The sequence below is a fragment of the Cariama cristata genome, unplaced genomic scaffold (genome assembly GCF_000690535.1).
Source record: "Cariama cristata isolate BGI_N322 unplaced genomic scaffold, ASM69053v1 scaffold12448, whole genome shotgun sequence".
In the NCBI taxonomy this organism is placed as follows: domain Eukaryota; kingdom Metazoa; phylum Chordata; class Aves; order Cariamiformes; family Cariamidae; genus Cariama; species Cariama cristata.
Genome location: NW_009630772.1, coordinates 79,723 through 94,761, shown reverse-complemented (window position 1 = coordinate 94,761; position 15,039 = coordinate 79,723). Strand labels below are relative to the sequence as shown.

The following is a 15,039-nucleotide window of genomic DNA, read 5'->3' as shown; positions in this document are numbered from 1 at the left end:
TCCTTCTTGTGCTGAGGACCCCAGAGCTGAAGGCAGTGCTGCATGGGGGGGTCTCACCAGAGCGGAGCAGAGGGGCAGAATCATAGAATCATTCTGGTTGGAAGAGACCTCAAAGATCATCAAGTCCAACCGTACTTGATCCCCTCCCTCGACCTGCTGGACATGCTTCTTTGGATGCAGCCTACGACACGGTTGGCTTTCTGGGCTGCCAGCACACATAGCCGGATCATGATGAGCTTCTCATCAACAAACACCCCCAAGTCCTTCTCCTCAGGGCTGCTCTCGATCCATTCTCTTTGTGCTTGGGATTGCCCTGACCCATATGCAGGACCTTGCCCTTGGCCTTGTTGAAGTTCATGAGGTTCGCACAGGCCCACCTCTCCAGCCTGTCCAGGTCCCTCTGAATGCCATCCCTTCCTTCCAGCGTGTCAACCGCACAGCTTAGTGTTGTTGGCAAACTTGCTGAGGGTTAGCTCCATCCCACTGTCCATGTCGCTGACAAAGATGTTCAACAGCACTACAATCTCCTTAATTTTAAATGCAATGTCTATATTATTCTAAAAAAATCTGGCCACTAATAAAAACCTACAAGCAAAATTATTGCCATTAGATTCTTTTACTCTCTGCACTTTCATATACTTTGAGAACTATCTTTAAAAAAATTAATGGAAACAAGTGATCTGATAAGGTATTTGAGGAGTGTTGTTTCACAAGTTGACATCTTCAGAGACAGAAGCCTCCTCTCCACTGACTAAGTGTATTATTGCCAACACATCTCACTCTTGGTGGGAAGTTGCCTCTGTTAACTTTGAAAGAGTAGTTCTGTCTCCGTTCGCATTTAGTCCTTGGAGTAGTGAAAAGTGGTAACAAGAGTAGTGGTGGTGGTGATGGGGTTCTGTTTGTGTTTTGAATAGCTGTGAATGAGGAACATGATGTGGGAAATCTCATATCCATCTAGCTGGATCTGGTCCACCAGAAGAATATATTTAACTGATAATTTTCTCCGTTTCCTTTTTTCCAAGAAATGTGCTAGAAGTGTGTAGGAGCAGGCAATGGTGTGGACAACTGAGGTTAACAGCTTGCACTCCCTTATCCTTTCTCCAAGGTCTTGTTATCCATCCTCTGTCATGTGAGTGGTTGTAATGTCAACTACTCGCATGTGCTTTATCCTTTGTCATGTCACATGTGCTTTATTCTTTATCATGTGTTAACCATACACTAACCATTTGGCAGGGTTGTTGGTGTTTTGGTCACGAGGGATGCACATATGGGAGAAGAGAGGGACATGTGGCGTTTGATTGTTGTCAGAGAGACTTTGTGGTTTGCACTAACCGAAGGATTCCTCACATCTGTCGTGAATCCATGAACATTCGTTGCGTGGTAATGATTTCCAGTGACTACTGATAGGTGCCAGTTTAAAAGCCAAAGGCCACAAATCACACAGGCCTCTGCCATTTCTTTAATATGTTTTTAGCAGAGAATTCACTCTTGGGAAAACATTTTGCAAGTTTGAGTGGTTTACTTTGTCTTTTTCTTTTGTCCCCTCTGCAGCAGGTTTGCTGTTCAGTTCATATACGTAGTCTGGTGGTGGGTACAGTCACCTGTAGTTGGTTTTGAAAGTGGGAGTATGCTTAGGGGGAAAAAAAGAGAATTCAGAGCACTGGGGTTGTAAGGGGGGGGCACAGGGAGTTGACGAGCAAGGCTCAGTGCATTTCACTGTGTCCCAGTATGGTTTTTTATGTGGTATGTAGTGAAGCAGCTCCTCTGGATTAGGATGTAGGTGTTACAAAACAAGTCGTTGAGTTGTGATGTGTTGTCTGTGTGCTTGACTATCTCTGCTATGAAAAAGTTCACCAGTGGGTCAGCTGCAGTTCTGTTCTTCCTCACGTGTGCCAGGCTGGTTCTTGACATTTTTGATTATGTGTTATAAGGCTTCTTTCAGTTTCTTACTGACTTAAAATAGGGGTATATTATTTTAAACTGAGTTATTCTCGAGTTGCCTTCTTGCTTTTGGTTGCCCCCTTTTCTAGGCTTGTGCTGTTTAAAGACCTCCGATACTTAGTGCGTTGAAGAATCTCTTTGGTATTTACCTCCACTTATAATCATGTTTAGGCTTCAGTACCTTCAGGATCTTTGTGACTTTAAACGTGTTGATCTCAATGGCTCTTAGTCTTTAATATCTCTCTTCACATGGTTATATGCAGGTATTGATCACATAGCTTCAGAATGGTCTGTTGCAAAGAGTTTACAAATTATGCTGCTAACAGAATTTTTCAATGCTTTTTGGTAACTGAAAACAGTCCTGAAGAAAGTCCTCTATACGAACAATATAATCTTAAAAGGACAAAAGTCATACGAAGCCAGGACCTTACCAATTAATGTGTACTACAGTAATGTGTACCAGAACTATGTTTCCACCTGGAGTTTCAGTTTTTCTCTGCAGACTGCATGCAGCTTTATAGTCTTGGCCACCATTGTGCGGAATATTTAGCAAAGCAAGGGTAAAATCTCAGCTCTGCATGAGTGTTTCTTCTTTCTGTGGTCTTCTCTGTCTCTGTCATTTTTGCTGTCTGTCCAAGTAGTCAAACTTAACCCATTTTAATTACAGAGAAATTATGTTCTAGATCCGTATGAAGGATCACTGTTCCTGACATAGGTCTGTCCTCAAGTTATCCATAAGATACTGAACTTTGCAGGTGTCGTGCTAGGGGCCACTAGCACTTTGAGAAGGTTCTTCTGGAGGCATTCACACTGTTATATCTAACGTAAGTCAGAAGACTGACTGTTTTAAGCTCCTCAGAAGATCAGTTGTGAGCAGTGAAGTTTAGTTCCTGTCCTGAAACATACGTATTACTGCTCTCAACCTTGTCCACAGTAGATAAAGGAAAACTGTAACAAGGAAATGGCAGCAGAGATTAGGTACTCGTGATTTTAATATACCCAGGATCATCCACTGTTTTTTACTGTTCGGGACATGTTCCACTCAGCTCTGGTCCCTGTTCTCGTCAACCTGCCTTCATTCTGGGAGTTTTTCTAGTCCAAGAAAAGTAAGAAAAGCTATGACTTCATTTAGGGCTTACACAAAGCAGGACACTGGCTCCTCAGCTCACTGAGAGCAAATTGAAGTATAAGCCATTTAGTTTCCTTCCAAAGAGAACTGCTTTGTGCTGGGAAGAAAGTTTCTCCTATCTCACAGTTTGAATATAACCTTTTTTGGGGGTGGAACTGTTAGGCTAAGTACATTTTTGTGGTTGGAAAGGGTTTCTCCCTTAATGTTGGAATAGGTGATGAGACGCATAGAGATTTTTTGGGTTTGTGTTAGGATTTTTTTCCCCAATTTTCAGAGCAGGCAATAAGAATACTTTGATAGTACTTAGTTCAGATACCTACCCTGTCTGGGATATGTTTTCCTGATAGACGGCACTTGAAAGTGAATGAAGAACAGAGATACTGTAAAACGAAGTTGAAGTTTACAGTGTCTTGTACAAGAAGTAGAGAACTACCATTTTTTCCTCTGTTATCAGGCAGTTAATTTCACACAATTTGGCAAGCCTTGCTATTGTTTTTCTTTTTTTGCCCTTTCCCGTCTCAGACATGGTGCTACCTGCTCACCAGCAACTTTCTTACCTTGAATTACAGTGCAGCGTACTGCTTAGAGTGTTGGCACACCTTATGAGTTGCGAGAGCCTTAGATAAGGCACAAATATCCTGCGTCAGTACGAATAACCTGAGTAGGTCTCTCTAGCAACCCATTCTCAAGGCAAACTGTACCACTTATACTGGACAATTTGTTGCTTGATAGTTCCAAATGAGTAATTTACACTGTACTGAACAGCCTCTGTCACTAAATACCTGTGGTCGTGAAAAGACACTTTTCAACATCCCACAACAGTTTTCAGATCTTAAATATAAAATATGAGCATACACAAGCTAATACTACTACTTACTGAAATTGTGGCTATTTAAATTGTATAGTTTTCTAATACCAAATCTAACTGGTTCTGTATGAATAGTGTAGCACAGTTCCCTTCTCTTTCTGACGGCTATAGAAAAGATATTTTTAAAGTTAAGTTTTCAAAATTACAGGTCAGCCGTAAAATCACAAGAACTCATTGAAAGCACAAAATTCCAAAACTAATGCTGGATTTGTAGCATTTTCGGTACTTGCAGCTATATTCCTAGGTAGGGCAGGATTTTGCTAGATTTTTCAGGCACATCCATGCTAAGTGCAGGAAACCTGGCCGTTATGATGTTGTTTTCAAATCTAGGAAATTTTGGGCTTTGATGCTACTTCAAGAAATCTTGTGTATCACCTTCCGTCCTTTACAGCTATCCAGCCATTGCTAGGGTATCCCTGAACTTGTTGATCTACTGCTGCCAAAAAAACCATCTTGTGGTCTTACATATACTGAGGCAGTTTATCGCAGTTTTTCCTCAAGTCTGTCTGGGCCATGGACACCATCCAGGTACTGAGATGCCTGAGGATCATTATCTCATGCTTTGCATCCAAGCCTCCAACTTACACTATCTTTCTTCATGTTTACTTGTAATAAAAGCGTTCATTAGGTTAAGTCTTTGCTATACAAGAGTGCTCTACGGATTTAACAGTCCCAGTTTTAAGGCTGATATCACTATTTATTATATTAGGGTAGCGCATAAAGAGCCAGTTAGGATCAGAGCCCCATTGAGCCAGGCTGTGGAAAAAATGAGTAAAGGTTTGCTTTTGCCCTGAAGATATCACAGTCTAAATAGATGAGAGAGAATAGAAGAAATAGATACGAATACATAGCTGCCAAAAAGGGTAGGTTTTTGCAAGTGGTGTCTTCATATATGTTTTCTTCATAGCAATTTTTTTTTCTCTTCCACGTGTTCTTTTAGTGTTTTTGATGGTTAGTAGATGCCTGGATTTAGAGTGAAAAATAAAATTTCTACGTTTGAGGCCATATTATCATTATACTCATTTTAATGTCTGTACAACATCAGCATCTGAGACTGCAGGAGCTTAACTGCTTCACTTGTTGGCATTACGCTGAAGTTGATTTCAGTGAACCATAAAAAGTTTGGCCCTGAAGGTAAAATTACACTGCATGCATGTTCCTAACATACTGCTTTGGGGATAAACATGTCTTAAATCAACTCATCGCTCACAGCTAAATTCCTTCTCCAAATGCAGTTTCCCTGTAGATGCTAATGCTCAGTAAGACTGATTTTCTTTAAAACCATAAAGGTTTTTGAACATAATTCTATCAATAAACATATTTGAGCAGGGTAGCAAAGAATTCACATAATCCTAATAAAGATTTTGGGGTTTTCTGAAAGGAAGGGAGGGGCACACGCCTACATTTTTAATTAGCTTTCATCAGTACCTCTAATTTGTTCAAATGTGTTCCAAACGTTTGCATATTGCATTTGCTCACATGTACATAATGAAAACTTTTGGACTTCATTGAAACTTTATTTGGTAATTGTGCATTTGGAAAATTAAAATTGAAGTTTATGATACCCTGGCTCCTACTTGCTCAGTTCATAGTGTGTTGTTAAGATGCCATCGCTTGAGAGCTTTGTTACAGCTACGTTTCTGTTGTGGCTTAATATGCTGTGGGTTCAGATGGCTGTAATTGTGGCCTTGAGGGGTTGGACTAAAGAATACCAGCTGGGTTTGTACCCAGATATTCTTGGATTAATACTTTGGGACTTAGATCTTGTCCTGTCTGGAATTTAAACATAGTTCCCCAAGCTTTAAAGGGAAGGCAAGAACCATTTGAGGCTCTTAATGAGCACTTTTTTCCCTCTTTAATTTGCCTTTTAAAAAAAAACCCAAACAAACAGAAAAAAAAACACAAAAAAAACCAAACCAAAACAAAAAAAAACCCCAAACAACAAAACCCACACACAAAAAAACCAAAAAAAAACCCAAAAAACAAAATTCCTGTAGCCAGTGAAATCCAGGCAGTTACTTCCAAACCATTTTTACAGCCCCATATGGGCAATGTGCTTTAGTTTGTTCCTCAGCTTAATTCCCAAATTAGTAATAGTTAGAATGTTCTTATATCTGCATCTCCATTTTTCTTAGAATATATGAGTGAAAAAAAGTTTCCCTAGATATTAGGCAAGCCTTTGAAGTGTGAACAACTTTGTCACATTTGAAACGGCAAGTCTTTCATTGCGACTAGGTAGATTTTTTTTATTTTTTTTTTTGGTTGCTCTTTGAAATAATTCCTTTTGTTTCAAGTCTAAAATTTCAGTTTTATTTCTGCATGGAGACGAGACTTAAACTCCCCCATAGTGAGGAATCAGTCAGGGGTTTTCTTCTGTTTAGAAACCTTTGACCCATCCCTCCCCTGTTCAGTGAATAGAAATGGCAAGGCAACTTGTGCTGAGGGTGACTGCAGATCGGCTCTTCGTGTAGCTCATGAAGTGAACCTGCAGGGAAGAGGGCTTCAGGAGTCCTGCTTATGGAAAAAAAATGCTTTTAAAGTATTTATTTGTAAATGAGAGCCTTTCTTGTACCCCTGAGTATATATTAATTGGTTATAATCCTTAGTTTTGAGGCACATAATTATTCACACAGCAGCACATGATGGATTCACAGGTACAGTTACAATTTCTTTGTACTGTCAAGCAGCCTTTTCTGAGGGACAGAGAGGACCTTTTTGTGTAAAGCTCCAAGTTCTATAATTAGTTGTATAGCAAATGATTCAAATAAGTGGCAAAACATATACAAGTACTTGCAAGTTTAACCGAGTAGAGTTTAAATTGTCTGCCTGGATATGTCATTACTGTAAGTGGTTTAATATCTCTTTGCATTTCTTTTTTTTTTTCCTTCCAGATCATTACTAAATACGTTTACGAACTACTGCAGAAAGAATGCCACTTGAAGAAAGTAACTCTCCCAGTAAGTAAATTATTTTTTTTTTTTCCCTCCAAAGGCATTGTTTGTTTGTATCTGTAAAAAGCATAGCCTCCAATCCAGTATTCTGGTAAAGACAAGGTGTGCCAAGGCTCTGGCCAGGGCATTGTCTCAGGACACTGCCTTCACATGCACCATGTGTGTGCATCTGGAGTCGTGGTTCCACCTCACTTCTCACGTGTTTGATTTCTCCAGCTAAGCCTTTCTTGCCTTACCAGATGCCAGGATTTTCAAAATGTAGTAGTTTTTTGAAAAATGTTTGTGAATGTTTTAAGAACCCTACAGCTGGATGTAGAGAACAAATCGGCCTTTACATGCAGAGGAATGAACTCAAATTTGGTTTCAGTAAACTACTCCAAGTCTTTTTTTAAAACACTTTTTTGGTAACTTGTAACATGTATGTACTATGAAGTGCTGCTGTTGCTTAGTGAAGGTATTTGATCAGCCCTTGGAAGTGATAAAGCATTCCCCAAAGAACATATATGAGAGTGTTTGTAAATACATGCGATAGCATGGTGATGTTCAGGCATTTTTATGTTCTATTCTGGAGAGCATAGGGGAGGCTGTAGTGTGATGGCACCGTGTAGGTTTTCCATCACTAACGTAAAGGGTTCCTAGGGTCTTTGAGAAGCTTTTGCATTACTACTGTTCTCAGCCAGTCCTTCATATTCAGTCGAGGAAGACCTGTTTTGGCTAAGGAAGGAAAAGGTCCTTTGCTTTAGCAGTGCTGTAAGGTTTCACAGTTCACATTTCCATTCCCTAAGTGTTGTTTAGGGAATGTGTTGATAACCTGCCCAACCTAGTCAAGGTTTGCAAGCCAGGCTTTTCCAGTGTCTCCTGGTGAGGGCAGAGAGAGCTGTGCCAGGAACTCCACGGAGCAGTCGGAGGGCAAGCAGCTGCTTTCCTCCACACTCCCAGCCAGCAAAACCACATAGGCTATGCTGATGCCCCAAGACCCGAGACCAGTTGAGAAAGCGTTTCCCTACTTCAGATTTCCCTGTGTAGGCAGAGAAGAGGATTGGGTTTATCATGGCAGTCTGCCTGGTGCAGTGCTGGTCATGATCCCTAACTTTTTTGCACAACTAGTTTTCTTTTTGGGGAATTTTTTTTCCGAGGAACTGAACGTTGCTGTCTTGTACTTCCCATGTACCAGACAGGTAATGAGTCAAAAGACTTCCTCCAGCCATGTCACCTTCTCTCTGTGAATTCAGGAAGCTGTCGGTTTTAAACTTTGAAGTGCCTGAATTTTGAGGCTGTAGACCTTTCTTTGGATGTCCTTGTAAAAAGGAACATGCGTGTAAGTAATGCAATGCTAAGGCTGATCTATTAGTTTCAAAAATGAAGATGAATGAACTTGGAGTAAGTATTACACCACCTCCATCACCTCTGTCACACATGTTGGGGACTCATCTGTATGGCTCTGAGATTTGGGTGTCTAGCTTGGGAGAAGAATGGCCCTGTCTAGCTCCCACTGTTGAATTAATCTGTGTTTACTCTTATTTATAAATTATGTAGTAAGCACCGATGCACTGATGCAGTTTCTCAGTAGTACATTTAAGCTACTCTCAAATGTATTACTTCCAGCTTCTGCAAAGTGTCATAATTTAATTGCATTTTGGGGCAAAGTAAGAACTCACAAAATACATGCAGCTGTTTAATTGTGAGCAGTGTGGAAAATTGGGCACAGGGTATGAGCACCATTCTCTAGTAATGACTATCATGCATAGGAACCCCTCACCACAGTCAAAAATAGGTTACGAAGAGGTCTACAAAAATGAGAAAAATGAAACAATGTATGTAGAAGCTGAAAAATTAAAGCTTTCTAAAGGCTATGTTTAACTCACCACTGACAGACTCCAAGTAACAACACAAAAAAAGCGTGGTTTAAACTAGTAGAGGAGACTATTAGAAGTACTAAGGCAGCTTATAGCAAGTCCTGTGCAAGTTAAATAGATAAGACTATAAATTCTGGCAAGTTACATGTAAAATTACAGTACAGTCACCCAAAACTGAATTTGAGGAGCTTGTTACAGTTGTAAAGGCTAATAATAAAAGAGAACTGATGAGGCTGGTAGATGAACTGCATGCAAAAGGAGTGCTCAGCTCAAATAAGAAAAACTAGCATGATTATTTCCAATATTATTCATCCAGTTTCCACACTTGATTATTACTGATTTTTTTTTAAACAGGATATAATTCTGAGGAGCTATCTGAAATTTGACGTATCAGTGGAGGAGATCTTAGGACAAATTGATTATATTGTACAATGATCAAATTCCAGGATGAGATGGTTTTTAAGTCCAGGGTTCTGTAAGAAGTCAAATATGAAGCTGCAGAACAACCGAGTAGTATGTAACTTACTGCTGAAATCAGCTATTTTCATCAGAGAAATGGAAAAAGAGTAAACACGATAGTCTTTGAAAGGCCTCCAGGAGTGATTCATAATGATTCCTGTGTATCAGGAGGAAATAAAATATGTTGGAGGAAAAGTCAGTACAGATTTCTTTTTTTAAAAAAACCTACCAGAATTCATTGAAGGAGTCAGACATCACATGAAAAAGAAAGATCTTGTCAGTAAAAGAGTATGTGGATTTCCAGGGAGCTGTCAACAGGCTTACCAGGCGCTTTTAAAAAGCATAGGAGGACGGAGTCCCCTTAAGAGTTAATAATTGGTTAAAAGGGAAAAAAGGTGTTCATCTTTTACAAATGAAACAATTTGTTACCAGTGCAGTGTTATTAAGGACTGCACTGACAGAGTTGTAAATGAAAGGAAAAAAAGGAATTAATAGAAGCTAACAAACTTAGCTGTTTTTTTCTAAAATTATTTAGAATACTTAAATCTAAAGCTGATTATGATGAGTTGGGGAATTATTTCATGATGTTGAATGATTGGATGATAAAATGACATGAGATTCAGTTCTGGTAAATGTGAAATTATGGGGAAAATAACTCAGTCTGTAAACACAATGGTGGCCTCTAAATGAGCTATTACAACTCAGGAAAGAGCTTGGAGTGATTGTGAATAGTTCTCTGAGAACATCGGTTAGTGCTCAATGGCAGTCAAAAACCCTCAAAGCAAATAGGATGTTAGGAATTATGAGGTGTTGAGAACAAAACAGAAAAACATCGTCATTCCACTCGTTATGTGGGCCCTCATCTTGAACACTGCATGGAGTCTGGACACCATATCAAAAAGAATATGAAAAATCTAAAAAAAAAAAGTACAGAGGAGGGTTACAAGGATGATCACAGGCATGAAATGCTTTTCTGACAAAGAAAGATTAGACAAAGATTCTTCAGCTTGGAAAATAGATGACTGAGGAAGGACTATGACAACTCTATAAAATCATGAAAGGTGTAGAGAAGGTGAATAGGGAATGGTTTTTCGCTTTTTTCATAATAGGGAAGCTAAGGGGCATCAAGTTTAAATTATCAGGCAGGAGATCTCTACTGAAAGAGAGGCAGTACCATTTCATATATGTCCCAATTATATTGTGGAACTCGTTGCCACAGAATACTATCAAGGAGAAAGGTATAAATGCATTAAAAAAGAACATTTGACAATACTAAAGGTAGGATAGGTGCATTGAACTATTGCACATGCTTGTCCACTTATAAAGTCTGGTTCAGGAGGCTCCAAAGGTACTAGTTACCAAAACCGGGGAAGAGTCACTCTACAACCACTCTTCTCATACTATTCTCCTAAGCAAACTGCCAGTTGTCAGAAACAGGACCTTGGGACCTTGATCTGACCCAGATGGCTTTTCTTATGAATATGACCTTATTATATGAGTGTTTTAGAGGTGAATATGAAAACATGTTTTTTTCTCAACTTTGCCACAGGTGATCAGAAAGTTGGTGTATTTGCCTTCCTTTTTCTATCAGCTGATAATGAAGTTGATAGTGTAATGAAGTTTGAATATATGAAATGTGTTTGAGGACTGTGTTAAACGGAGTTTTGGGGGTTTTTTTAGCATGATTTTAGCAGTGTATGGAAATGCTATGCTTTAAAGGTTTAGAATGACAGATTTTCATGTTCTCTCTTCTTTCTTAATTTCAACCTCGTGCAAAGTCCAACTTCCTGTCTTTATTTTCTTTCTCAGGTGTCAGTTTCTGTTTTGGACACAATTGGTCGTAAATTTCTTTTCAGATATGAAAATAAGAGCAGTTTGGAAATCAGGAAAGATCACCCATTATTTCATTGTGTCAGCACCTCTGACAAAACATAAATCTGAACATTTTTTTCCTCACAGGGTGGCTGAAATGCATGTTGCATTATTGTTACTGTAAAGTATTGTAGTTCTTTTAATGTTCGACATTTAGTACTGGACTTGAAAATTTAAATGAAGAGACTCATATTCAGGGAGAAGGTGTTCAATTATTTCTTTTACATTTCTCACTTTGTGCTCCATTGAAGGTTATATAATGAATATAAAAAAGACTGTGATTTTTTTGTCCAGATGAAGTCTCTGTATTTCTCTAGTTTTAATGGCATAATCAGTGATTGATCTTTGCTGTCCTTTAGCTGTTGAGGACAAAAAGAGGATGCTTCTGAATTAAATGTATTTTTAACAGATTCTGGGAACACTTGAGATGAAAGTTTAAATAATTACTGATGTTTTATTGACGATGGCACTGAAATGTCTCATTTTGCAGAATCTTCTAACTTATCAATGCTTTGCTCTTTCACTTCAATAGGTAAAAGTTCATTCAGTAGTTCTCTTGATCTACTGGACAGCCAAGAACACGTTTTCTTTGAGAAACAATGGTCTGTTATCTCCACTGCATATTCCTTTTGGCTGTTTTGTTACCTAAGTTCAGTCAAAACTTGTTTTGTAAAAATTCCACCAATTTTAGGTTTGTTAAGTTAGTTATGGTAATGACCAAATGCTAATTAGCTGCTTGTAATATTGATCAGCACTTTTCATTTTTTACAATTTTGAGTGAAAAATTATAAATCAGGATATTCAATATTCTGAAAACTGTAACATGAGTCAATTAGCAGGCTTTATGTAGAACCATGTAACAGAAAACTTCCTCATCTTGTGAAGCAAATGAGCCGTTTTCCCTCTCCACGAGCTACGCACAGTTCTCACTTTTGAGTCTTTTCAGTTGCAATTCCATTTATTTGCCATGTTCTTTCTTCCAGTCACAAGTTAGACCTGTTTCACTTGTATGTAGGCTCTAGGCTCATAATTTTTGTTGTATTTATTAACTGGAATATGAAAAAATATTAGTGGTTTTTTTTCCCTTTAAAAATCTAACATTCAATCTTAAACTTAAAAACTTCCAATGTACAAAATAAACGACCTCTAGAACTTACTCAGGTTTCGTGCATCTTGGGTTAGTAATGGATAAGAAGTGAAGACTGGGTCAATGTCAACGTGATAGCATGAATGTCAGTAAGATTAGATTTTAAGTATAGTTTGATCTTACTTTATACATTGATAGCAGCTGTGCGATATACTAACTAATATGCTGCAGAAATATTCTATAGACTGGTACTGCTGTATTAGGTGGTAGCTCGTTTGAGACAGAACTTGTACGGAAAAAGTAATTCACTGTTTGAAAACCTTAAGAATGTCATAATATATGTAGAGTGTGTAACTCAGAGAATTCACCATAACTGCATACATTCATAAACATAAAGGTATAGTTGTAGGTTGGAAAAATAAATCTGAGAAAAGGAAAATTAAACTTTAAACGGTACTTTGAAACAGTAAGTTATCAGCAGAATTTAGATTGACTTGACATTCCTAGCTACAGATTACTGGAAAATTGTTATTGCATGTGAATAACAATGTTGAATCAAATTGTTAAATTAAGCTAACTGAAGTTCATCATTTTACTGGATTTGTTTGATTTGTGTTTTAATAAAGGATCAGAAATATGTGTTCATGAGTAGGTCCAGAGGAGAAAGTGGCTAATAATTATAAATTATTGTATGCGGACTCAGTGTGTCTAGCTCTAAATGGTATTCTATGTTGATTTGTCAATAAATTAAGGTTGTGCACAGGAGTGACCTTTATGTGCATTCTTTAGTGAAAGCTTGATCTAATGAATTACTACTGTTTGAAGATAAATTAGCTTGAAGAGTGATTAATTTGAAGAAGAAAATAAAGAGTTATTTTTTTATGCTCTTGGTAGATATTTTTAACTCTTTTAAATTAACGTGTTTGCAGAAGTGTGAACTAGTTACATCTTCTGCTACTTATGATTACTAAGTGCTAGTATTTCCTAAATACAAACCAAAAATTTAGTTTATAAATACTGAAACATACAACTAAGTTATATCTTCATATGAAATACAAATTCACAAAATTTTTTCTTAATTACGGTATCATAAGTATTCAGTTTATGTGCAAAAGTCAATTACATCTTGCCAAGTACTATCTGAGATTTAGTGTTGTCTGACTTCTTACCTAAGCCATGTTAAATTTTAAGGTATTAATACTGCTTCTTCAGAAGCAGCAACGTGATCTGACTGTAGCCCCAGTATGGTACTTGTGGTACTTACATATTGTAAATTCTTTTCAATGGAATGTATTTTTTACTATGTTTTCTGTTTTCACACAAAGTGTGGGAGAAGGTGATTACATTTCCTGGCATAGAAGGTAGCGGCTGAGGCACATGGGATGTTACGTCATTTTGAAACAGGGAATAAGGTCTTCAGCACTATGGCAGATGCCATGACATGACCATTCCTTTCTTTCAAGTAGCCTCATTGACTTCATTAAAAAAAAACACTCAGTAGGACTTGCATTAAAAAAAGCCTGCGGATTCATACAGGATTAATTTTTCCTAAGGTAAGGGTAGTTAGAGGTAAAACTGACATAATCCAAGTAGCCATTCCTCCTGTCTCAACGTAAGGCTCGTATCCCGACCTGCCCTTCATCGCTGTTGCGGAGCGTAAGTCAGCCCAGGGTTGTTCCGAGCAGCTGTTCAGTTTAGCCTGAGCGGGTCATGGGGTGTGGAGTACAGTAGGACAGGGAGAACTGCCTCCTCTGTTCTTCCTTTTCTATGTATTCATATGGTAGAAAGGGAAAAATGAGTAGATGGGATGGGGTTTTTTTCTGCTGTCTGTTTTATAGAACTTCTGTTTTTAGTGAACAAAAAGTGCTGCTCTGCTCTCTAGAGTAAGGACAAAACTTGCAATTAAATTATGGTTTACTGATTATCAAAGCTGGTTATTGGTCTGTTCCTACAGCAAAGTAGCTAAGCATCGACACAGATGCAGGACTCTTAATGAATCCATTATTTAGACCCAAGTTGGATTTCTATATTTTGTTAGGCCTATCCTGTTAAATTTATAATAGTCAGATTTACAATACTGGTTCCTGTGTGGCTTGTTGGGTATTTATGTTGAGGTGGCTGAGACAGAACTCTCCAGGATTTTTTTCATAATATGTAAGAATTTTATTGTCGCTTCAGACATATCAGAAGCGGCAGATTACTTCGTCCCCGCCCTCCTCACCCCAGATTCTGCTTTTATGGACTTGCTTTTTGCCAGTACATTTCTGTAAACAACTGGTGTTTCAAAGCCTTAGCATACTTTTTACCCCTTCTTTAAATTTAAATCTCCCTTGGATTACTGTTCTAAACTGTGGTATGTTTTTATGCTTCAAAAGTTACAGTGCACAGATACTAGCTTTTGCCTTAATTTTATTTAGCACTGGGCACACGTTAGTCCTTATAATATGCATACAAATAGTTGTTAAACGGTGAAAGATTTTATATCAATTTGGCGGCTAACTTTATAACTACAGATGTTCTTTTAAAAAATTTTATTGATGCATAGAAGTGCATGTTGTCTGTAATTGCAGGTTGATGCGACCGAGAGTGAACCAAAGAGCTTTATCTTTATGAGCGAAGATGCGTTAACAAATCCTGACAAGCTGTTGGTCCTAATTCATGGTAACGGTGTTGTCAGAGCAGGTCAGTGGGCTAGGAGACTTATAATTAATGAAGATCTGGACAGTGGCACGCAGATACCATATATAAAGAGAGCTATAGAGGTAAGTGAAAGTGCACGTGTGTACAGTTGTGCGTGCTTATGCATGTGGATGTGTGTACCTGTGTATGAAGAGCTCTAAATCAGTGACGTTTTAATTTGTTAATTAGTGTTCAGT

At 38.2% G+C, this 15,039-nt stretch overlaps 1 protein-coding gene across 1 annotated transcript in view; it reads left to right on the top strand.

Annotated features, from left to right (window-relative positions):
- LOC104165927 (protein FAM172A) overlaps positions 1–15,039 on the top strand; it is a gene marked incomplete at its 3' end in the record, with an annotated part of 107,345 nt that overhangs the window by 24,767 nt on the left and 67,539 nt on the right. Inside the window, exons 4-5 of the mRNA XM_009705700.1 lie at positions 6,830–6,895; positions 14,734–14,925. Of these exons, the coding sequence (XP_009704002.1) occupies positions 6,830–6,895; positions 14,734–14,925 (258 nt within the window). The remainder of the gene's footprint in view (positions 1–6,829; positions 6,896–14,733; positions 14,926–15,039) is intronic.